The sequence below is a fragment of the Rhipicephalus sanguineus genome, chromosome 8, assembly GCF_013339695.2.
Source record: "Rhipicephalus sanguineus isolate Rsan-2018 chromosome 8, BIME_Rsan_1.4, whole genome shotgun sequence".
Lineage (NCBI taxonomy): Eukaryota > Metazoa > Arthropoda > Arachnida > Ixodida > Ixodidae > Rhipicephalus > Rhipicephalus sanguineus.
This window is the reverse complement of record NC_051183.1, coordinates 17,840,546-17,865,136: the sequence shown is the minus strand read 5'-3', so window position 1 is coordinate 17,865,136 and position 24,591 is coordinate 17,840,546. Positions and strand designations below refer to the sequence as shown.

Genomic DNA, 24,591 nt, shown 5'->3' with positions numbered 1-24,591 from the left:
CTCACGGTACTCTGGAGTAGACGCTACTTGTTCACCGGCACGGCACATGACCCTGTGTGTAGAATTTGGTCTGTACATTATTACAGGCTAAGCGTAAAAATAAAAGATACGCTTTGCAGCGTACAGCATGAATTTAGTTTTTTTTTTTGCTTTTTCTGCATATAAACCAGCGCCCTTTCGAATACGTGCTGAATACTGTACCCACTCGGCTACGGGAGCAGCCATGGAAGCAGTGTTTACAAGTTCGCCTCTATCTTATTATGCGAGTTAACCCTTTGTGCGACAGCGGGACACATACGTCCCACTTTTCCGTCTGCAGGAAAAATTTTCTCCCGCATCACCCGTCGCAATTAGCGCAACGCTGAGTCACTCATATCTTAACTAAGTCTTCGTAATCCCGAGGAAAATTCTTTCGCCACGCTTTCAAAGGGCGAAAGTAGTGTTAAAATGGCGCTGAATTTCGACAAATTTTTTTATGATAGGTTCTGAATTTTCCTCTTCTTCAGATAGAAAGAACCTATCAATCTAAATGCCGGATAATTTCCTCTTTTTCTGGCTTCTCAGAGAGGTGGTTTTAGCTTCTAGTCATCGCGTGTTTTTGTAAATTTGCGCAATAACTTGACCAATAAATGCATCGAAACACAATCCACGCTCATTATTCAGTGTAATTGCGTATATTCGTGCGTGGAATTATTTTTCTTGGTATCATATAACTCTTTGAAAGTAGGCACATATTCAGGGACAACAGCCGTACTCGAAGATTTCGACAGCCAAAGCAAGAGCAAGGACAGGCAAATGGACAAAAAAAAATGGTTTGTGCATGCGGTGAAGTAAGCTTTACAGGAACAGACCACGGTGCTATGAAGGCTCACAAGAGGCGCAGGTGCAGGTGCTGTTCTACTGCTGGAAACGAGGTCCGCATAACTTTCCTTAGCACACCTCGAGAAGCGATACTCTGTGCCACTTGCTGGACCAGTATCGAAATGCATGGAAGCAGTGCAAGCAACAGAGGAGATTTATTTCACATTACGTGGTCATGCGCAGCAGTAGACCATAAGAATCGGGAGGTAAATAATGCTGAGCAGCGGGAGGCTGCGCTGCGCAGCTCTCACCTGCAGGCCAGGGTTATCGAGAGAGCAGTAGATGCCGCCAGGGCCCAGGGGCTTGTGGCCGCCTAACCACAAAGCCACACACATAAATAGCTTGGTCATAACATATATACATACAAAGAACTTTATTAAAAAACTAGAGGGACTAGTGCAAGAAAGTCCCAAGACCCCCTCAACCAGTCGGCGGCTCCAGCCGGGTCGGCACCGGAAGGTAAAGACCCTCCGCGATGGCCCGGGCACTCCGGACAGCCAGTAGTTGCAGACCCAGGTCCGGGCTGTGTAAACTCCGTCCCCACATTCGCGGCGTCGCCATCTTATTTGGACAGCAAAGTAGCCTGCGCTGTTTTTGTCCCCAATGCTGTCCATATTGCCGGCTACGTGAGTACTAGAATGAGATTACAGCTGTCTATACAGCCGTCTACGGTGAGTACTGGACCCTGCGGCATAGACGTTTATTCGCTCTCCCACAGATGTGAGTTCAAGGATTATTAAGGCGAAAGCCTTAGATGCCCCATTAAACGCGAAAATTGACCGTCGGCGCCCAGCGGCGTCAAGGCCGCACGAGTGATGCAAAAACTCATCACTCGATGACTTTACCACACGGCGTAACAGAACGCAAAAATAAGTGACGTCATCGTGACGTAATTGTGACGTTACGTCACATGAAGACGTCACCACGTGACATCGTAGCTTGGTCAAAGGTGGGCAGATCACGGAGGCAGTGCAAAACCAGGTAAGGTGCGTGCGATCCTGGAGCCAGTGGAGAACCACGTTAGGTGTATAAAGCTTTGGGAGGGTGTCGGGGGGGGGGATATATTCATCAACTGAGAAGAAAAAATTACAGCATATCCACGGGTGAATGATGAAGAGCTTGGGCGAAGCTCCTGAAGCAATCATGGTTGCACCGTGAAATGTTCAGTGGTTTCGCCCAGCAGTAATCAAAGCGATACGCCGCTTTGATTACTGCACGCCATCTAGTGTGCAGGGTGCCGCTGATTTTTCCCTTTTTCCTTTTTTTCCTTTTCTTTTTTTTGCACACACATTGCACACATCTCTATGGGACAGCGCCATCTAGTATATCGTCACCCAACTGCAGTTTGCATGCATCTCTATGGGACAGCGCCATCTATTGAATGATAAGGGAGACGCGACGGCGGGGGCACGCCGCATGGAGCGACGACCGACCAGGTGATGCTATAAGGAGCTTCGCCCCTAAAGGATGGCTTTCGCCTTCCAGTCGTCTTAGGCGAGATAAGGGACCCCGTGATTTTTTTTTTCATACCTTAGGCTAAAAAACGAAGCAGAAAGGCAAGCATGCTAATGTATGCGCATATATATTTTTTCCCATAGTGGCCCTCCCACGATGGCATGGAGCGACGCGAAAATTGGCGCAGCAGTGGATCTTGAGCCCACACATGAGCGCAAAAACATGATGGCGTCACTGGTGAAATATGGAGGAAAATGAAAACGTTGAATAAAACGAAACAATATGTTGATGTTCTCGTGCATGCGTCTCGTATGGCGGATTCCAGCGTCCAAGGCGATGCCGGAAAACTGAAATTGAGGAAAGAAAAGAGGTGCAAAAAAGGGAAATCATTGTTAAGAGATACTGCTATTATCACAATCAAATTATAGAAAACAGGTACAGAAAATGGCAAATCAATGTTAAAATACACTGCACTATTATCACAATCAAATTATTAATAGTAATAATATATTAATGAGAACTAACAGACAGCAATGCCATGGAAAGTATAGGGGGTGTTATTTGTAGTAATCAGAATATGAATGTGAACAAAGTAAAGTGGACGAAAAGATAACCTGCCGCCGGCAGGGACCGAACCTGCGACCTTCGAATAACGAGTCCGATGCTCTACCACTGAGCTACGGCGGCGGTCATCTCCCCGTCCACTTTACAGGGTATATATGTGGATTGAAACTTAGGAGTGTCAGTCAGCGCCAGTCGGAGCCATGGCGGTGAGTGGACCGCCGCCGTAGCTCAGTGGTAGAGCATCGGACGCGCTATTCGAAGGTCGCAGGTTCGGTCCCTGCCGGCGGCAGGTTATCTTTTCGTCCACTTTACTTTGTTCACATTCATATTCCGATTACTACAAATAACACCCCCTATACTTTCCATGGCATTGCTGTCTGTTAGTTCTCATTAATATGGTGTCTAACAAAAAAAGAACGAGCCCTTAAAAGTAATCTTTCCTTCATTACTAGTAATAATAGTAGTACGCAAGCTAAGACGCATGAAAGGAATAACTGAATGCCACCCGCTTGTAGCGCGAAACCACAAGGAAATCCCTACGAATTTCCCAGAAAGAAAAGATTCTAGTTGAAGAAAAATTCGGCCTGGTTCGGAGATCGAACCCGTGACCAACGTCCTTCCGGGGCGGTCGCGCTGCCAATTCAGCTAGCCAGGTTGTCAGTTATCTCTTCCATAACCACTCCGGCACCTTGTGGGACTACGCAGAACTAATTTGCGAAATTAAGAAGTTACGTGCGCGTAAAAATGGTTTCTTTTATTGCAGCGTAACAGCGGTGGATAGAGTCTACATTGCATCATGTCCTAAAAAAAGGAAAAAGAAACACTGGAGGAAATTCTGGTGCAGTGAAAAAAAAAGCACATCACCCCAAAACATTTTTTTATTACTTTTTAATTGTTGTACGGCTTATTTGCACAAGAGAGAGATGAGGTTTATTGAGTAGAGTAGTTAGGCTACACTCTAAGAACTGTGACTCTCTCTTTATACACGTGAGAGTAATATGTGTAGCACTCCCTTTAGAGAGCACGTTGACCCTCTTTAGGAGAGTCGTGGAACACACGAATTTTCCAAAGAGAGTCAATGCACGACTCTCCTCAAGAGCGTCAACTTTCCTCTCTGAAGGGAGTGGTACAAATGTGACTCTTACGTATATAAACAGTTTCGCCGCAAGGGCGAAGCAATGAATGCGATAGCAAGAAAATTACACCATTTCCCGCTAAAGGGAAGCATGAGGCGATGCGAAGCCGGAGCACTTGCACGATCGCGTTCCGTTGGCGTTCTTTGGGCATGCTACCGACCTGGCGTCGTGGAAACCGAAGAGGAACGCTACGCGCGCCTTGTCTTCCCTGTAGCCTGGCCGTTAATTCTCACAGGGCGAGTGGGGAACGCAGTCGGCAGGCATGCGAGAGGGAGGCAGTGTAGGAGAGGAGAGAGAGGGGGAGGGGATGGGCATGCGCTGGTGCTCATCGCGGCGTTGCGCAGGAGAGAATTTCGGTATGTCTAGCCCGCGTTTCAGAGGAACAGTGGACAGGGGGAGGGGAGAGGGAAGTGGAGAGGGGGAAAGGTGAGAGGGGTAGTAGAGAAGGGGAAGGGAGAGGGAAAGTAGAGATGGGGAAGGGAGAGGTAAAGTGGAGAGGGGGAAGGGAGAGAGAAAGTGGGGAAGGGGAGGGAGGGGGAAAGTGGAGAGGGGGAGGGGGAGGGAAAGTGGAGAAGGGGAATGAGAGAGGGGATGTGGAGATATACATACTTATACATATACAGTGCATGACGGCGGCGACGGCGACGGCAAAAATCAGCCGAGACTGTCCATATAATTGCTATCGCAATAAAAGAGAATCAAAGGACACCTTTTTTCCTAGAGCGTAGTGACACAGAAGGAAATGTAAACAAAATTATGGGCGTGATGCGTTTATTTTCCTCAGCCGCGCACGCGCAGTGGTGTATTTCCTGGGATGTACAATCAGCGTCAGAAGTTTAGAGACCACGAGACGCAAGAAAAAGCTGAATATTTCCACTTCTTATGCAGGCAGCCTTGCATTTAGACATTTAGATTTCCGACCGGCTCTAAAATGCGCTTGCCGCGTGTACTGTGCAGTTCGACCGAATGCAGTCACTAATCGTTGAGAAATTCAAGGTTTTCTCAGACCCAGTGGTCTTTGAACTTTTGACGTCGACTGTACTTGTATGTTATCTCTGCGCAGGGAAGGTTAGTTGAAAGTCTGCGCCTGACCTTGTCTCCTCCCAGTTGAAAATACAGCAGAATACGACGACAGAGAAGTCTTACGTCTGGTATTTTGTGATGTGGCTGTAACCCTGTCGTCTGTCGCGAGGCTGTGTTGGGGGTTTTGCGCGCCAGCAGGTGCAACAGTGCAACGTGCGCCAACAGTGCAACGACAGGTAAGCTATAAGGAACGCGATATACGTTGCCTATAGACAGACAGGCATAGGCGAGCAGCGGAATGTACGTCAGCACACGACGGTCGCTGGAGAGAGAACATGATCTTTATTTCGCGCGTATTGCGCCACGCGGTGTGGGCGCTGTAAGCGGGTGCGCACTGAGCGCACCGCTCGGAGTTCGTGTCGCCGTAAGCGGGAGCGAGGGCGTGCCGCTACACAGACATTTGTTCTAGTACTTCGGCTCTTTGTTGTAACAACACACACGTGACAGAATTCACTTCATTTGTCACGACAGAATATACTGGTTACACATCAGGAATTCGCCGTAATTACAGAGAACACTTGACGACAGCAATTTTTGTTGTCCTCATGGCGAGTTCTGCTGTCATTTTCAACTGGGATGTTCTCTTTGTGATCGTTCGTTGGCGCCATTAAAGGGCCTCGAAACAACCTCTGAAGATGCAAAGAACGAGCGCTATAATTCTCGCCTGGCGTTTCCCGTCTTTACGGCACAATTCGTGGTGCCGGCAGTCTGTTCACGTGACGTCATGAGGAAATAATCTCTCGATTGGTCTATAACGAGAGATATCAATTGTGAATTGCCACCAACCCTGCTTCTTCACGCAGTCGCACGCCCGTTCTGCTTTGTCTCGCGTTAATATCGTGCGCGATCAACTGATTTCACTTCGTTTTGTGCGTTTTCGACTGCGCAGGCGGAGATAACAGCCGTGTAACCGAAAAGCGCGAAATCGTGATGTGCTCAACGCTTAGTGCCGTCATTGTCCACGCGTTTCATCAACAAATAGGAAGCGAGAAGGCTATAGAGCCTGCAGGAAGGGTAGTGAGGGCGAGGAGGGAAGCACCCTTTGTCTTTTGAACTCGGGGTGGTTTAGGGGCGATTAAAAAAAATTTGCAGTGGGTTAGCTCGGCTATGCCAGGATGTAACGTAGCGTTAGCAAAGGTTCAGCTGATTATTCTTAGCTTTCCAGGTTGTCTAGGATTATTAGCCTTCTGTTCATTCTTCGTACGCTGAACCGCTAATTGCCAGGCAACTACTTCGGGATCCGATGAGATAAGCTTTTCGGCTCTTCTGCGCCGTCGAGCCGCATTTGCGCTCTTCTTCTCCATGGCGTTACCCACCTGCAAACACCAGTCAGAGGCGCTATCAAGCGGCCCCGGCGCAGTATCAGACGGCGACTGCACAGCGAATGCGAATAGCTGCGCGCGTGCCGGCGCCACTGTGTCTACGACGTCACTCCTCTCGAATGCGGCGCAGACCAGCAGCGGCGAGCAGCGCGCGGCGGTGGCGGAGTCTGCGCGCGCGCCGGCGCCAGCGTGTCTTCCGCGCCTCATAGAGTTTCCTAAAATTAACTAGAGGGGACTCTGGCGCTGCGATCGTTCAGCTACCATGGGAATGATGGGTAGTACACAAATTTGCCTAGTCTTCGTGCTTGCGGCTTCAAACGTACTTGTGGCTTTGTTTATTGCTGTGTTTTGGCGTTCGTTTCGGATAAAAGAATGGACCGTTGTAAACTTCGTGACCAGGTTTGAATTGCTGAGCCTAATGAAGTTAAAGTGGCGAAGTGAAACTGCTGACTTTTGCTGAACTTTGTTTTTCGACAAAGCGGATGCAGCCGACGCGGAGCCAAACGGAGCCGAAAGTACGAAGTTTAGACAAATTTGTGTACTACCCATCATTCCCATGCTGGCTGAAGCGTCATGTGTTGCGGCTCCCATAGACACTAGCGCCAGAGTTCCCTCTAGTAAGTATTGTAGGAAACTCTATGCCGCGCCTACGATGCCACTCCTCCTGAACGCGCAGACCAGCAGCGGCGAGCCGCGCGCGGCGGTGTCGGAGAGCGCGTGAGATGACAGCTCCGGTGACCCAGCTGTGTGACATGACTGATCCTCGCGCATGCGCAGCACGGCTCGTGACGCTCCACGTGAAATCGGCTCCGGCTAGGCAAGTGTAGGTAACGCTACAAAATCTTTGCTAGGCAGATGTGTTTGAATGACACTGACCACTCCACGAATACGAAAAGACGAGACGAGAGGAGCGTTGTCAGCGGACGCTGGATTTGCTAGGCGGCCGCCCGGCTTTGCTGGCCGAGCGGGGTTGAGGCAGCGGCATCAGTGAAGGCTTTCGCGCCCGCCACACTTGTCGGTTCTTGTAGAAGTCCGAGATCTCCGGCATCGGAAACTTGCTGCAAAGCGCAAACATTATGTGCCATATAGGACCACGACGCATTATCTCAAAGGGTCACTCCAGCTTTATATAATAAAATCGCGTTTGTCATACATGACAGCCATGACGTCTTTCCGTTTTGAGCAACTGAATCGGTCTCTCAATGCACTAAACGATAGGCTTTTGATATTTGTGGATGGTAAGGAGAAATCCGTCGCTAGTATGGTAGTGTTGGGACCCCCTACTAAAGCTAAGCCTTGGCTGTCGCAAGTAAAACACTGTGTGACTGCGGATCTCGGAGGAACATATCACATGCAAGAAGCTTCAAGAACTGGTGATTGCATATCTTGGCGTCGCACGGTAAATTTTGTGTAAATACGGATCTTAATGAGGTACACATGACACGCAAGAGGCTTCAAACCAGTGTTTGCACTACTAACAAGGATACCTTGCCATGGGTCATGATTCTGTGCATAACTACAGTTCTGAGGGCCACATATGATCGACTTGAGACCTCATAAAACGGCGTCATGACCGGTTCGATAATACTACATAACTCTAGCTGAACACCTCTAGAAAAATCACACCATCTCCCGCTAAAGGGGATCATGAGGCGATGCGAAGCAGTGTTTCGGCATGTAGAGCCCGCGTTTCAGAGGGGAAGTGGAGAGGGAGAGGGGGAAAGGGGAGGAGGGGGAAGTGGAAAGGGTTTGCGCATGCGCAGTAAGGGTAGTCACGCCGCACACCACCACCACTACCGGATTGAACTCCGCTATAAGATGCTTCACATCTAAAAAGTGGTCAGTATGAAGGGAATTATTCCGCCCCGGATATGCCTCAAGGGTTACGGTGCTCATCCTTTTATAGTGGAGTTCTCTATAACGAAGCATCTTTGGGTTTCCGAGTACTTTGCTATCAGGTATTAGAAACAACAGTTTAAAGAAAAACGTTAAAATATACTCACTCTCTTGTACTGTGCCCTAAATTTATTACCAGTTAGAAATATTTTCCAGTATTTTAGTGCTCGAATAATTGTGTAGAAGTCACTCATTTCTTCCAATTTATTTTACGTTCTGTATTGTACTTAGTTTTTTAACCGACTATGTTCCTGATTTCAGTCTTTTACATATTTTTTCTTTTTTATATGTTCATATGGGTGATTGCTGTTGATTCTGCTATTATATTTTTAAAGTGTGTTTTCCCGATATTCTTTCTACGCTTTCAATTTTGTTTTTATGTTCCTAAAAAGAAATCCCTATTTTTATGTTCTACTGCATCTGAGCGAATGAATAAATGGAGGGACCCTAGGCGGGCAGATATAATCTGCCTTTAGTTCTTTAAACGTCGGCAATGTTTCTCTGAATAATTTGAATTTAAATGAAAAAAAAGCTGTACATGGCGAGTATGCGCGTTTATAAAGGACGTAGTAGTGGAACTTCTAATCATTGTAGGGTAGGGGAGAGGCACGTGACCTGAGCTGAAAACTCGCATGTGACGTCGCTGTCGACCATGGCCCTGGCAGTAGCGATCATAGGTCGGCAAACTCACTAATGAATCGACTCACTCGGGCTCAGATCGGGCCGTGAGCCTGTGCCTGAGAGTCCGGCTGAGTAATATGTTGGCGAGTCTAAGCCTAAGTGAATCCACTTGAGAAAAATTTTGGTGAGTCTGAGTCCGAGTGAGCCCTCAGGGCAAAATATATTTGTTGACCGAGTCCGAGTGAGCTCCGATTTTTCTGCCGACCTATGGTAGCATTGCAGGAAAAATAGTGAGAACGCGAAGCGACATGGCGTAGCTTACTGCACCCAAGTAGGTTGAAAAAAAAAGGGAAAAACTGCTGGAGTAGAAATCATGTATCGAAAGTGAAGCCAGGCCCCCGCCATATTACTCCAGGCACGACATAACAGTAGCATGCAGCGAAGAAAAAGCAGCGCTTGCCTCACACGCCGTACGAATTTATTATCGGTAATTTTACCGGACAGAATCTGCTCAATGTGTTTCTTAGCATTGCTGCCTCCATTAAGAAGCCTGAAAGTCTTGGCAAATATTAGCAGAGACCAGGTTACCTGTACTCATCCAGGTGAATTACTGTTGTCGAGAACAGCGATCTCTTAGTCTATATTTAGGGTAGCGTTTACGTTAGCAGAACAGCGTGCTTTGCACAATGCGTGGACGCTGCGAAACACGTCATCACCGGCGGCAACTTACATGCTTCCGAATCTCCGGTCGATGGCGACGAACGCTAGGCCTAACGCGACGCACAGGCAGCCCACGCAGACGTAGGCGATCGCGATGAAGGGGTTGCGCGAGCCCATCCACGAGGCGTTGGAAAGGATGAGCCGCTTGGTGCCGCCGAACACCGTCACCGGGTAGCCTAAGCCGGTGACGCTCAGGAAAAGTGCATACAGTATACATAGGTGGTAGATAGACGCTGCAACTTGTGAACCAGGGTCCTAAAGCCTAACAATCGATACACTGCCTATATTTGATGCCGGAATCTGTTTTGAGCTGTAGTTGTCACTATTATATGAAAACGCACGTATTGAAGACACACAATATGAAAACACACAGTTCACAGGGCAGTGAAGGAACCCTGCAACACTTTTTTTTTGTATGGTCAGAAAATGCTGTCAGTCGGTAGTCGAGGCTCCTGAGAACACGCGAGCCACATATTATAGGGCAGCACGCAGCCTGGAATGTACGATTAATTCTCAAATTCAGCGAGAAATCGTTCCCTCGTCTATCAAAAAATGATGTCATAAATCCAAATGACCACGCCATACACCCAAAGTCCACGACCGTTCACTGATTGTGGGCTGCATAGTTACCACGGTTGCCGCGGGATGTCGCCACGTGCCCGCGCGCGTGCTCGAAAACACACTGAAAGTAAGCAGCGGCTCGAAGAAACAAAAATGCGCAATGTCATGACGCGCGCTGACAAACGGACGCATCTTCTGGCCCCCTTGTCATACCCCTCCCTGCGTAGCTTTCAGCGTGCTCGCTGGTACGAGAGGAGAGAGAAAGCGTTTGAAGCGCGCTACAAATCCCTGTAACTCCGCTCGTGCTTGACGGATTATAAAACGTTTCGCGGCAGTCGATACGTGAGGAAATAAGCTCTCTTAACCAAGCCATTCGACGATTACTTGGAAAACTGTTGCAGGGTCCCTTTAAGGGATGCCAGTGGAAAACGGGCTCAGTAAAGAAGTAGGTGACGAGGTGGAAGAAGTTCGAAGATGGTGATGGGTAGGTTTGTTCGTAAAGTGGGGAGTTAAAGCTGGATCTATCGAAACTCGCTTTCACGAATTTCCCGATCAAAGGAATGGATTTCCATTCCCCAGCAGGTGTCCATAGGGGTAAATGTTTGCATCAACTCGAATTAACAAAACTGTCGTGGCATTAAACCCGATTTAACGGCACAGAGTAAGCCCTATGCGTCCCACGCATTTTTGGCCATTTTGAGGTACCGTTTTCTCAATTACTAGAAGGGGTATTCACATAATTGATATATAATTTTTTTCCGAATTCTCCGTTCTTTTAACTGAAGCGGATTTATTTAAATATGACTAATATTAGAATTTTGGTGAATTTCTTACCACGAGGACCTAAATTTTGAGTTAATTCGCATCATTAAAAATTTGTAACACAGAAACTGTAAAGTGTATAACTTCCCTTCTGCTTCAGTAGTTGTATGCGTTTATGCAGGACACCAGAAAAATATAATCAACTGGTTATCTCGGAATACATAGGCAATAATGGTACCCAAGTGATAAAAAATATGGTTTTGAGATAATCGAGTTTAAAGTTAGAAAATAGCTGAAAAGCGAACATACTTTGCCACAAACACCGTTCAACTGTTTCATTTAGTTGCTACGAGCTTGGGAATGTTTGTCGTCTTGCTTGCCTTGCTTCTTTTGTGAGCTGTCATGGTTCTCTATCGGCAACGTATCGTCGACTGTGGTCAACTTTTTCCAGCAAATTTACTGTATTTTGGCCAAATATCAATTCTAACTATCTCAGAATTTCGACTTGCGCGATACTGCCATCATTAAACGAAAGAACAACATACAGTGTCGCAATCCTTAATACTCTGAGGCCTAAACAAAGACAGAAGGAACTCGGCGACGCAATTCCCGTTAGCTCAACACTTGCAGCTCGCAGTTTGCCCGCGCAATTCGGTCTAATTGCATCGCAAACAATATTCGTGTCCATTAGATCACACCCGTTGTCACACTGCACGCGATTCGCCTTGAAGACCGCTGAAAAGGATGAGAGGTTCAACGATGATGAGCTTGCTGGTTCAGCGTTCAGCACCTTAGTACGTCGTCGGCATTCGCATTTACAAGAGAGCTGTATTGGTTCGCACGAAATTTACACTTGCTGAAGACCTCCTTTACCCTCAGCATCTCAACTTATCGACAGGCACGACAGATATAAGGTGTAATGAAGCTAGGAGCTGAAAGTGTTCGAATAGACGCGCTCCGAAGAATAAGTGCGAATAAAAAGGCACACAGCGTCTTCAAACTGCCTTAGAAGTTACGTGACAATTGCTTATACACAGCTGACTCCAGAAAAGTAGTTTGGCTTTCGTACAAGAAGTTTTTTTTTAGAAAAATGGACCGTAAGCACGGAGCGCATGCGAGCAGCTTGTGGAGCACAAATGTGGAAAATATGCGCAAAGGTATACACTTCCCAAATTGCAAAGAAAAAAAAAAGTAATTTTTTTTTCAAATTTTGCCTTACCCTGTGCCCTTAACGAAGTTTTCCCGGAAATAAATGAGGAAAGAGTGATATCTTTCTAATTTTGACACAGACGGGTTTGGCTTCGGGCGTGCGCTGCGACGCTATCACGTAAAAACATCTAGCCGCCATAGTCACGGTTCTTATTTTGACGAGGTTGCACGCCACACCAATGCACGGAACGACGGACTTGACGGTTGGTGGCGCTTTTACATAGAAAATGGCGAGAGGGGTGCCGTGGTTTGTTGTCTTTAAATGCTCCCACAGGAACACGATGGACTTGCTCGCCACAGCTTCACGTGACCGCCTACCTCGCCTGTGTCGTCCGTACATGGGAGGGTTCATGTTTGGGCTGCCCTCGCGGACTTTTCACACGCGCAGGCGAGTGCTAGTGGCAAACACACGGCAACGGCTGCGTTCTGGTGTCGCGAAGTTACAATTTTAGAATTCAAAGTACCGAACAATTCCTTTCTCGATTTTACGACCTTCCAAATTTGACGAAATAATTCGAGCGCAGTCGTCACCTCGTTAAATCGAGTTTCAACTGTCATCGACTACAGTTATGACGCGAGAAGAAGCAAAAAAAAAATAGCACCGATTGCACGAAGTCGTGCATGGCTGGGTCACAGCAGAGCTGGTGCTCACGTTTCTTCAGCTACTCTTGTTAACCATCTATACAGAATGCTTGGGCGGTCATTGAGCGCTTCATGGTTATAATAATTTTCTATCTACGTCACACGGCAGACCTCGACCATTACACCTCTGCTGTAAACTTCCAATGGCGCGTACGTGCCATCGAAATGACGCAAATCGTACTACGTTTCAGCTTCTGATGTTAACCATCTGTACAGAATGCTCTGGCGTCGAGTGAGCGCGTGCCTGTTCATCATGATGGTATTATCTACGACACACCGCAGACCTCGACCATAACAGCTCTGCAGTAAAAAAGGATACGGTAGTGCACCTCGAGGTAGTAATCGCCTCGAGGCATGACGCTAGCGAAATCGCCCGTGCTCGCGACGCGGCCGTACAACTTGCGCAGCGACGGAAACGCCGCCGTGCGCATCCACACGATGAACGCCTCGTTCTGCAAGCCTCCCGGGATCTGGTCCACGGGCAGGGGCCAGCTGTGAGGCTTCACCGTGCCCGACAGATTCTTGCCTGCGCGAACGAGTAAAGGGCAGCGGTCACGGGCGTTAGCAGGGTCGAGCATTAGAGAACGCATTCTTTTTTTTTCTTTTTTTCGCTTAAGCGCTAATTGCGTCAGAGTACAACTTAAGGAGTCCGAAGACGGCCGTATACGGACTTCTAGGCCGATCGCCTCCGCGACTAGTCCCGCTCATGCACTCGGCAATGTTCTCCGAAGGCAGGGTGATCGGCAGTCCGGCTCATGACGTCAGTCTGGAATGCGCGCCCATTGGCGCAGGCTTGTGTGCATCCGCCTTTGGGGAGGAAATGACGCTGACTTCTAAAGCTGCAGCCGACTATAGCCTAGCATTAACGGGTGTGGTCGGGAACACGATAGTCTGGCCGTTGCCTTAAAACTGGCCGCCCTTCGTGCTGTTCACAAATTAAGAAAAAGCCAGAACAAATCACTCCCACAAGCTGCATATTTACTTCCACTAAAACGATGACGTCAACCTGCATACTTCGCTGCAAACAAGCTCGGCTGCTGACCCGAAGGTCGCTGGTTCGATCCCGGCCGCGGCGGTCGCCTTTCGGTGGAGGCGACATGGTAGGGGCCCGTGTGGTGTGCGATGTCGGTGCACGTTAAAGAACACCAGATGGTCGAAATTTCCGGAGCCCTCCACTACGGCGTTCCTCATAATCATATCGTGGTTTTGGGACGTATCCAACCCCAGACAGTATTATTATTATTTACTGCAAACAAGGCAGAAGTTTAGGAGAGGGCAGAGGCTTGAAGAGATCAAAAATCCTTGAACAGGGGTCGTCGATGGACAACCCCTGTTGAAGGATTTTTCATACTTCACCGTAGTTTGACTGACACAACGGCCACGCGCTATTCTAAACTCGTATTTACATAATGCATTTATAGACACAGTCAACCTTGTCGGAGTTATGCGTCGTCATTTCAACGCAGACGTAATCTTCCATGTGCTACTCATGTGCTACTCAGAATAACAAAAGTTGCAGGACTCAACTTGCCAACTGAACTGCTACTGCTACTCACGCTCGCTTCGCCACCGCATTCGTCCATCACTTAAGCCCATGTTCGGTGCCATCCACGATGTTAGCGATTGTTGATATATTAAATGTCGTAACAATTAGCCGCTATTTCTTCGATTTGAATACTTCGCTACTTGGAATACGTGGGCCTGAATTTCATTTTCCCGATTTTTGTTCTCGATTGAAATAGCTTTTGTTTTCTTCTTTTCCGGATTCTGGGCTTTTAAGTTGTTGGTAGTAACGTTACATGAATGCGGCCCTTGCGCGAGCCTATACGGTAGTGTGTTGTTCCTGTTTCCTTCTTGAAAAGTACGCATGTTCGAGTTGACTTCAGAATTAGCAAAAAAAGAAAGAAGATCCAGAGGCTTACTTATCGGGTTCCTGAACTTTCGTTCCCGGTCCAGAGGCCAGGTGATGTTGTGCGTGGACAGTTCCACGTCCCTGTAGTTGGTGCCAGTCTTGTGTCTCAGCTTGAACGTATCTGCACGGAGAGAAATGTACGGGGTTTCTGAAGCGCCGTATTTTATGCGAAAAAATTCTATCGGAAGCGAACCGGAGCAGTTTACAACGAAAGCTCTTATGAGGTCACAAAAACAGCCGATTTTGGTGGCGTAGTTGTCCGCCGCCGCCACCGGTGTCCGTAACCGCTACCTCGCGAAATGAGAGAAAAAAAGCGAGGTGAGAAAAAAGTATCCCGGATAGAATGGGATTTTAACCCGAGCCCTCTGCGTGGCAGCCGAGTATTCTACCACATAGCCACGCCGGTGCTTGAAACTCCTTCGCAAAATGACCCCACAGAGGCGTCATGTTGGGCAAGGAATCGCGTTAGCATTCGCTGTATAGCATGTAGAAGATTGAAATAACAACCGCGCGTCACACAACGAGAATTGCGTAACGAGCGGGTCGTTTAACGCTTCCAACCCATTACAAAGGGCTCAGCCATAATTTTTCATCGACATCAACCGTCGCATCAACAAACTGCACATAATGCACTACAGATGTGTAACGGGTACTAAGCTTCTCAGCAGAATGACGAATAATTGCATAGTGGGTGCTTCCGTACTTCACGAAAGTTACGATTTATGGCGTTGTGGGTACATTGCACGTGCACTTGTATTACTGCTCCAAGAGAGCCGACAACGGGCTCTAGAAAGGACGCTCTTCCAGCTTTCGTGTGCTGCGTGTTCCGCGCAGGCCTCATGTCTTTTTTTTTTTGGTAAAACCAAGAAAGAATTGGGTAGAAGGAACGTTGGTCAGTGTTGGAACAATGATAGTACGTGTTGGCTAATGATGGCTACTCGCGGTTACAACAGCAACGTTCTTGTGTTCATTAAACTTCGGTACATTGATGAGTTGTATACCAATATTCCACGCAGTTGAAGTATTTCACATACGTTTCGTGCTTTTAAGCATTCCTGGCCAAATTCTTGCCAGCATGAGAAGAAAATACGATGTTCATGCCGAATGAAGATTATGAACATTAAAAGAAATCTGTGTCGTAATGTTTCCGAATCCGTACGCGTTCTCAGATACATAGACAACACGCCGAGTTATTTGTGCCCGATTTTGTTTCCTTTTTGAACCGAATCACCATCTTGTTTTTTTAGCTGCCGTGAGTATGGGACAAGAACCTACCCAAACTGCGAACGAGCAGCTTTTGATTCATGTGCAAGCGACCATTTCTCTAAACGAAGGTATGCAGAATAAAAATTTCTTGATCGACTGGCTGATTTAGCGAGAGATTGATTAATTTTGTATTTATTTCCCGAATGACTAATTATTTGACTGGTTGGTTGATCGATGAATCAACCGACTGCTTGATTGAGTGATTATTTGACTTGTAGAAACATTGAGATGCGGGCTAGTTGGTATAGGTTTATTTTTACAGCGCTGAAAAAGACGGGCCAAAATAAATCGACAAATATAAACCACAAATGATAAAAACCGAACAAAAGCTATGCAGGCGCACAGTTGTTGCAAAACCATCTGAGCAAGATAAGTGAACTCTTCACCATGTAAGCCAATCAATGGTGCGATCACGCACGTGTCAGACAGCTTCTCGATATCCTCCGCCACTTCCCTTGTTCTCTGGTCAGCGTGGTGGATACAAGACTGTGGTATCCTGGAAGGCCAGAGTGCACCCACATTGGGCGCAGTGCATGGAAAGATGGCTCGAAGGTGCGCCTTTTAGTGAGCTGCAGTGTTCTCTGAGACGAATGGTCACGCAGCCTTCAGTTTGGCCAATATAGTGTCAATATATGCGCCAATATACTGGCCACTATATGCGGGGGGGGGGGGGGATAATACGCGGGGTATGGGCCGGACTAGGGAGGGGAAGAAGAAGAGCGTGGAGTGAAATAGGAAGATTTCTAAGCAGCTTGGTCCTGTGCGGGCTCGCCAGCTGCCAAGAAACCCCAAACGCCTACTGTGGACGTAAAAATGTCAATTCACTGGCTGAGTGATTGTCTGACCGATCGATCTCACCGTTGAAGAGGCTGTTTGCAATGGCGCCGCAGGGGTAGATGGTGTAGCCCTTGGGGTCCACGTCGTACGGCTTGCACACGTAGCGAGCGCTGAGCGGGAAGCCCAGCAGCTGCTTCTCGTCCCGCGACTGGACGTAGAAGCGGAAGTTCTGGTAGTAGCTGGTCAGGCCGTAGTACACGTTCACCGTTTGCTGCGCACGTTCACACGTAACGACTCGTGAGATTCGTAAGACGTCTCTCGTGCCGTTTCGCAAGGTTAGGTCTCTTTCTTAACGCTCTCGCGCTGCACAGCACCAGCGTAATTGCGCTACCAGGCAAAATGCATGTGTGATGTGTCAATAGTCAACCATTTAGTGCAAGCTATAGACCAAAATGTGCTCCTGGGCTGGACGATACATATCTTGTAGAAAAGAAAGGCCCGACAAAAAAAAAAACATGTCCTGTCCTTCATGTCCATGCTTTCTTGCCGTGTCTTCGATTTCTACGAAGTAAGCAATAGTTTATTTAAATATGCCTTGTTTCCGCGATCTGTTAACTGAGCAGAATAAACTAATAGTTCACACCTATTGCCGACGTTAAGCATTAGTTGTATCTATAGTTAACTGCTTTAAACATTCTGTCGTGTTATCGTGCTTGTATGCAACTGCATTGCTTTATCGTTCATGCACTTTGTTTACACTCCACCACCCCGAAAAATTTCGGAGGACCATTTCAACACTTGTGGCTTCCTGGTGGGAAATTACTGCAACAAGCTCGGAAATTTTTCAAACCACCCTATCGTCGAATTTGCATGCCTATCTTGCTACTAGCCTTGTGGGTGCTTGTCGAAACGCTTTTGTACTTTATGGTAGGAAATAAACATACAGTACTCGCCGATTGAAACGCGACATCGTTTTTTTTTCTTTTGGTATAACAATTGCTATGAGCCATTGTTCGGGATAAACGCGTCATGCCGCTGCAAATCTGGCTTCCAAAGGTAATGTCGACTCTGATGTAAGTGCTCGAGTAGAAACTAAGCCCGTGTGACGCACGTGTCGCGTCATGCACGTGTTGCGAATGACACTGTACTGACACGGAAGTCTTCCGGGAGCGTGATGATTTCGTAGCACACGCAGCTCTTGGACGGCTCCTTGGCGATCACCGACGCGCAAGTCTTATTGGTGTTCACCTGCCGGCACTCCGTGTAATCGAACTGGTACTCCTGCAGCTGCAATACGTCACACATATAAGGACGTAGCTAATGTAACTCCGAATACTTCACACAGGACACAGTTCATGTAACACCAAATACTTCACATATAAGGGCACTGTTAAAGGGGTACTGACAAAAAAATTTTGGCCTCTCGTTTTTTTGCTGCAATCTGTTGCTGGGGGCCTGTTAGTCATAACACGGCACATCGCTTGCTGCAGCGCGCGAAAGATAATTCATTACAGGCTCATCATTACCGACCAGTGTCAGTTTCGGTTTCAAAACACAAGCGTCTGGGTGCAACTATCACCACCTAGCGGGTGCAGCGCTCGATCACGTCAGCACACAGAACTGTGACGCACTTCCGCACGGTTCGCGAGCAGCCGCCGAGAAGGCTGCTGGAGAAAACTCAGCCAAAAACATGGCGGCTATGATGTCATCATAACTTGTTGCAGCGTGGTCACGTGAGGGAACCAGGGGGTCCCCAAGGGTCCCCCCTTTGAGGGTGTCACTAGCGCGAAGATGTCGATCGCTCACGCAAACTTCAAAATTGATTTATTATAACTTCCAAGCTGTATTCGCTGTTGGTATTTTGCAGATGAGATACGCATGTTCACCGGAATCGGTCCCGCAGGATGTCTCGGCCGCGAAATATGGTGTCGGTACCCCTTTAATGTAAAACCAAGCGCGTCACATAAGGTCACAGTTAACGTAACACCAAGTACGTTCCATATAAGGGCACAGTTATTGTAACACCAAATACGTCACACATAAGGACATAGTTAATGTAACACCGAATACTTCACATATCAGGGCACAGTAACACCAAATACGTCCCGCTGTAAGGGCACAGGTGATCGAAATCAATCCGGAGTCAGCCACGTCAGCGCGCCTCATAATCATATCGAAGTTTTGGCTCGTGGAACCCCCAGCAATTAATGATAGGCATATGAGCAAGGAGCGATACTCCTGTTTTTCTTCCAAGCACATCCAGTCGAGCACTTACTTCCGATCTTCCGAATAGTCATAAAATGTGCCTTCAAAAATACAACTGGTACGAAATCGATTGTCCTGGTTCCAGCCGAGAGTTATGCGTCGTACGGGTGTATACGTACGCACGATTTAGCATGCAGCACACAGCACCGACACCTAGCATGCGCAAGTGCTTGGTCACTACACGACGTAGTGGTCAACACTCACCCGGCTGGTGGTGAGGAACACGGCCACCCCGACCGGCACGAAGATGAAGCCGGCCAGCAGGAAAGGCAGCGCCGCGTTGCCCGCATTCAGCACGGGATTCCAGCTCGGTAGCTTCTGCTGCCAGAAGGGACGGTCTGCGCCACAGTATGTCCCGTATCTATAGCCGCCAACACGTCCGAAGCGCGGCAGCCGATCACCTCAGCGACTAAAGAAATAGTGCTACTCATGCACTCGGCAATCTTCTACGAAGGCGGCATCACCGGTAGTCCGGCTCATTGCGTCAGTCCGGATTGCGCGCCCTTTGGTGCAGGCTTTTGTGAATCCGCCTTTGAGAAAGAACTACCGCGGACTTCTAAAGTCGTATTGCCCCCTTCTTCAGACGGTGACCAATGCGGTAACTCAGAGCGTAAGCTAAAGAACGAACTTTGTGGGCGAACTTGTTGCCAGTAAAACAACAACAATAACAAAAAAAAAACACGGTACAATGTGGCCTACACGCGGTAGCTTAGCGGCTAATATGTCGCGCTGCTAAGTGCGAGGACGCAGGTTCGATTTCCTGCAAAGGCGGCAGCATTTCCAGGAGGGCGAATTACAAAAACATCCGTGTACAGAGGTCAACACTCTTGTCTAAAACGTCGAAGCGCCGCGCTCGGGACTGCACTGGCGACATCTACAGATAACACGTGGTTTCAGATTGGCGAAGTCTTGGAAGCTCTCAGTGTATACCTTACTGACAAGTGAGGTTGGCCACATCTGAGCATGCGCGACCCCCACTGACGCATCTGTCTCGCATTTTCTCGCCGCGGCCGCAACAGTTTTGGCCGTCAGAAGTGCTATCGATTATGAAGCGCCGAAAAAAAAACATACGTATCTGCGACGGACTGCCGTAGTCATGACACAGCTATCTTATAAGATGATCTTGCGGCATAGCTTGCATCGGGCGATTCCCCGCGCTTTTCTAGTGAAGCGCTCAGTGATATGCCCTGTGCCGTCGTAGTAGGTATAGTAGCAATAGTTGTAGTAGGAGGCGTCACACAGGTCACGTGACCAGAGGAGTTATTAAAAAAACGTAATGATGCTAAATGATGACGACGACGCTGATTGCATTCCTGCGCAGCCGTGAGAGTAACAGGTATTTTGGGCGAGCGGAATGGAACACGGTCGCACCGGAACGCTATACCGTATAGCGTTCTATAGCGCAGCCGTGAATCAGCATATCGTCGCTCTGGATCCACGTGGCTAAACTGGAAGAACAAAGGAGCAACAAATAAATCCCGAGTGAAAACTTTGCCGAAACTTAGGAGCAAAATGTTTCTGACGAAAGGGGCGATAACTTCGTTGTCCGATAGTTTTCACTGCGTGAAATTGACTGGTTTCAAGTCTTTAACATGACTGACTAGAATTCCGTTTTTCTAATTTATTTCATTTTATTGTCATTATTTTATTTTTTTGTTGCGGCGCCATACCACCGACAATGCTTCGGACGGCCAAAACAGTCGCTGCAACCTCGGCGATAAACAAGGAGACAAAATGCAAGGTTAGGTACGTCATTGGCCCGGGGCTGCACAAGCTCAGATGTGGCCTCTATCAAACCACGTGTTTTCTGTAGATGCCACCCGCGCAGTCAAGAGCGCGATGCTCCGCCGTTCTAGACAGGCGTGTTGACCTGTGTACTCGGATTGAGGTGCACGTTAAAGAACCCCAGCTGTTCAAAATTAATCTGCTGTCCCCCACTAATGCCTGCGTAATAACCACATCCAGCTTTCAGAACGTGAAACTTCATAACTTTTATTAGTACCATGATCACCGCGAGCACGGCCGTCGACGATCGAAGCCCGATTATCCGGCTGATACGCGTCATCGCTTTATACATTAGCCATCGTACATTGCAACGTAATCGCTGGTGTTCAAGCAGCTTTTAGAATGCGCAAGGTTATTCGCGTCGCCAAGGTGAATCGTCGATAACATTCGCGAAGCTTTCCGATGTATAAAAATTGTGCGCCGCTTCAGCGGACTTGACGTCGCGAAGGCTGATTAAACGGAGGACGCTCGGTGCTCCCTTCCTTCTCTCTCGACAGGACCACCTGTGCTCGAGCGCGCGCTGCCATTGGTGGACTTCAGTGGTTATTCAGGAAAGGAAAAAGGCACCTAATTTCTGTCTTGCTATAGGCGACACGGCGCAGTGCCTTGTAGGGGTGGGGGGTAAGGAGGGAATAAAAGAATAGTAGGAAAATAGAGAGAAAAGTGAGAGGAGCACATCCATCCAACGAAGAGAAAAGAGGACAGGAAAGATTGGGAAACGGTCACGGGAGTTCAGGGACGGGTCCGCGAAACACAGCTAGAGGCACAGTGCACAACACCGACGAAACGGAGAAGGTCCCGACGATGAGCGGCGCACGGCATAGCGGGCGAGGAGTCCGTCACGGGGCGCCGGTCAGCGAGAGGTACGAGGAGTAATCCAGGACATCGCGGCCGGCACGTCCGTCTTGCTTGAAATCCAGCGAGCGAATCCCATTGGTGGACTCCGTTCACCGGTGCAGCGAATCTCGCCCTTGCTCTCTCCTCCTCCTCCTCTCCACGCCACCTGCTCCGCTCCTGCCATAGTTTCGCCTTTGCTGTCCTCCTCTCTACCTAGATTTACTCTCTCCACGTCGCTATCCTTTCTCTACCCACGGCCGGTCTGGAGGCCTCCAGACCGGTCTTTGCTCTACCCATGCTCCCCCTCTTTTCAGGCTTCACTCTCGCAGCTGGGCTAGTCAGTGCGCACGACGGATCCCCAGGGGTTTACGTCGACATTAAACATCTTCACTGTTAAAACGCGCACGTTGCATCAAATACCCGTTTTCTGGGGTGCTCGCCATGGCGTCCGTCTTAATACTAAAGCATTAATTTTTGCCGGTGTGGGGCCTGAAAGCACACCGGCTTCTATTAATCTCCTATAATAGCACGTTTTGACGGCTTCGACACATGCGCCCGTATCAGCAGTGCATAAGCTCGTTCCGTTAAGCTGACTTTTACTTAAGCTTCAGCGGCATCGAGCGTGTTCCCGAGGCGTGAATAATTAGTGCTAGCATCGTTTAAATGTTTCAGCGCAGTCGAGACGGGCCGGTTATAAAAAAAGAAACGGCGAAAGCGGCTTTTCAAACAAGAGCAAAATAAGAGATTACCAGTGTCCTGTGTAACTTTCACTTTACATAAACATTTCCCTTAGCGGCCTCATAGTTTGATGCAACTGCTCACCCTTCCATCCATGACTTTTCTTTCGCAGGAAAATTGCTGTTCACTTTTAAAAGGACGGTATGTGCTGTGAGTACTATGGGGAACGCAAACAGCGCTCAAATAACGCTTAAAATCAAGCGGGTGCACAAACGCATGGTTTTCAGTGCACTTTCATAATTACGTAAAGCCTCTGTTTTTTTTTAACCGGGACACCATGTCGCAGGTGATCGCGTGAACTCTGTCTAGAAATTCGAAACGAGGTCTTGCGTCACAGGTGCGAAGAATTTTAAATTATACGGCGACATTTAAAGAATCCAGCGGTGATTGTAGCTAAGGCGATTTGAAGCTTTGCGGGCTCGTCTGCAATGCTGAGACGAAATAGTTACCTTTAACTTTATAGCATCCTTTACCCCCTTTTACCATTTCTTTCTTTAGTCTTTTACCTTTACCTTGCAATCTCGAGCAAGGCACACATCCATTAGAATTGCGATTAATAAGAAATGTCTACTAGAATACACAATACGCGCAACCACCACAGAAGGAAGACGAGACTTTATTCGCAGAACTTTATTCGCAGAAAAGCAGCGATATATATGGCCGTAGCAGACACGCGCTAACTACACTGCCTCAGACGCTCATCAAAATACACTATAGATAAACGTAATCACAAAACCTTTGTAGTTCAGAAACTTTTAAAAAAAATGTATTCACCGACACGCAGTGCTATCGACGTGTCACTGACACAGATGTTTTTCTTCTTTTTAATGCAGCAAGCTTCAATAATCTCGCGTGTGAGGGTACCTTCACTCATACCGTGGATGGAAGCACTGAAAAACCTTGGCTCACATGAGCAGGGATAGCATCGTACCAGCAAATGTGTTGGAAGTTTGTTCTTCATCGAAAGTTCGTGAATGTTCTCTTCAGTGGTGGTTGCGCGTCTTGTGGATTCCAATAAGCATGTACAGCTGCCCAATTCTTGATGCCTCATATTTGCGTACTACAGATATTATTACGCCACATATTAGTGTACTACACAGGAACCATCTTCATCGGCTTATGAGTGGGAGCGTGTGGCGTATCTTTGGTTCTTATCTCCTCGATTGCTTGCTGCAGCGTTCATCTTCGAAACATAACACACGAGCAGAACCATTCACCTGCTCACGCTGCTTGTTCGCCTGAAGCGCGCTGATACGGGGTGACGTCCTCGAGAAGGAACAGCCTAGCAGACGATGGGCGCAGCTGAGCGCGCTTTGCGGGCATGCGCTTACCCTCGCCATGTTTGCAACTCTGCTCTGTCTTACGGGGCTGACACACAGAAAAGTAACCACTCACGCAGGCTAGTTAAAGATTTTGGCAGAACTACCAACTATAGACCAGCAACAAGTATTACGATAATAAGAAACGTTTTCGGGGTGTAAGAATCGGGTAGAATCGACTATTACTCGGCATTGAAGAGCCCTGTTCACGTTTTACTGATTAGAAATTAAAACGTCCTACCTTCCCCTATACTTGAACACGTCTAAACAACGGACAAACATCAAAGGCAGATTACGGGACACCGATAACTGGTGCTCGATCGGCGAGAGTTAACGCCTAGTTCGCGCTCACCAATGGGCCTGTGGTTCCTCTGCGGTGGGTTAGACATATCGCTCGTCGAAACTGTGCGGAACGGCGACGGTACGAGCCTCTTCTTGGGCTTCCTCTTCTTCGGGAACTGGCGCAGCGCGTGGCCTAAACGCGAGGAGTTCCGCACCTTTTTCTTTTTCTTTAAGCTGACTTGTCCGGAGGGCGTCGACTCCCTGTTAAGTGCTGCTTTGAGAGCTTGCACGTGACGTCATGGACGCAGCATCCTAAGTTACTGGTACTCCTACATGGTGGCTATAACGACGCGCAGGCAGGATAGTCACTTTGCGGCTACGTGCTTCTATGTGATAACGTCGCGGGGCTTCGACGCTGTTGGCCTCTTAAAAGACATTATATATATATATGTATATATATATATATATATATATATATATATATATATATATGTGTGTGTGTGTGTGTGTGTGTCGTGAAAACCGTATATATATGTGTGTGTGTACGGGCTGAGCAGCGTTGTGTTGTGGTCGAACAC

General features: G+C 48.0%; 1 protein-coding gene and 2 non-coding genes across 3 annotated transcripts; 1 reads left to right on the top strand and 2 right to left on the bottom strand.

Annotated features, from left to right (window-relative positions):
- Nucleotides 1-2,427: 2,427 nt before the first annotated feature.
- On the bottom strand, nt 2,428-24,120 carry LOC119401490 (cell cycle control protein 50A). Its single transcript, XM_037668335.2, has 9 exons — nt 24,084-24,120; nt 19,257-19,390; nt 17,940-18,074; nt 16,869-17,058; nt 14,755-14,865; nt 13,152-13,358; nt 9,669-9,834; nt 7,298-7,479; nt 2,428-2,663 (listed from the first exon to the last, which is right to left on the bottom strand). The coding sequence occupies exons 1-8, from the start codon at nt 24,118-24,120 to the stop codon at nt 7,338-7,340; spliced, it is 1,122 nt and encodes a 373-aa protein (XP_037524263.1). The 3' UTR covers nt 2,428-2,663; nt 7,298-7,337.
- Trnat-cgu (transfer RNA threonine (anticodon CGU)) lies at nt 2,932-3,003 on the bottom strand. The gene has a single exon. It is a non-coding gene; the product is annotated as a tRNA-Thr (tRNA).
- Trnaa-cgc (transfer RNA alanine (anticodon CGC)) lies at nt 3,098-3,169 on the top strand. Its single transcript has one exon. It is a non-coding gene; the product is annotated as a tRNA-Ala (tRNA).
- Nucleotides 24,121-24,591: the final 471 nt, after the last annotated feature.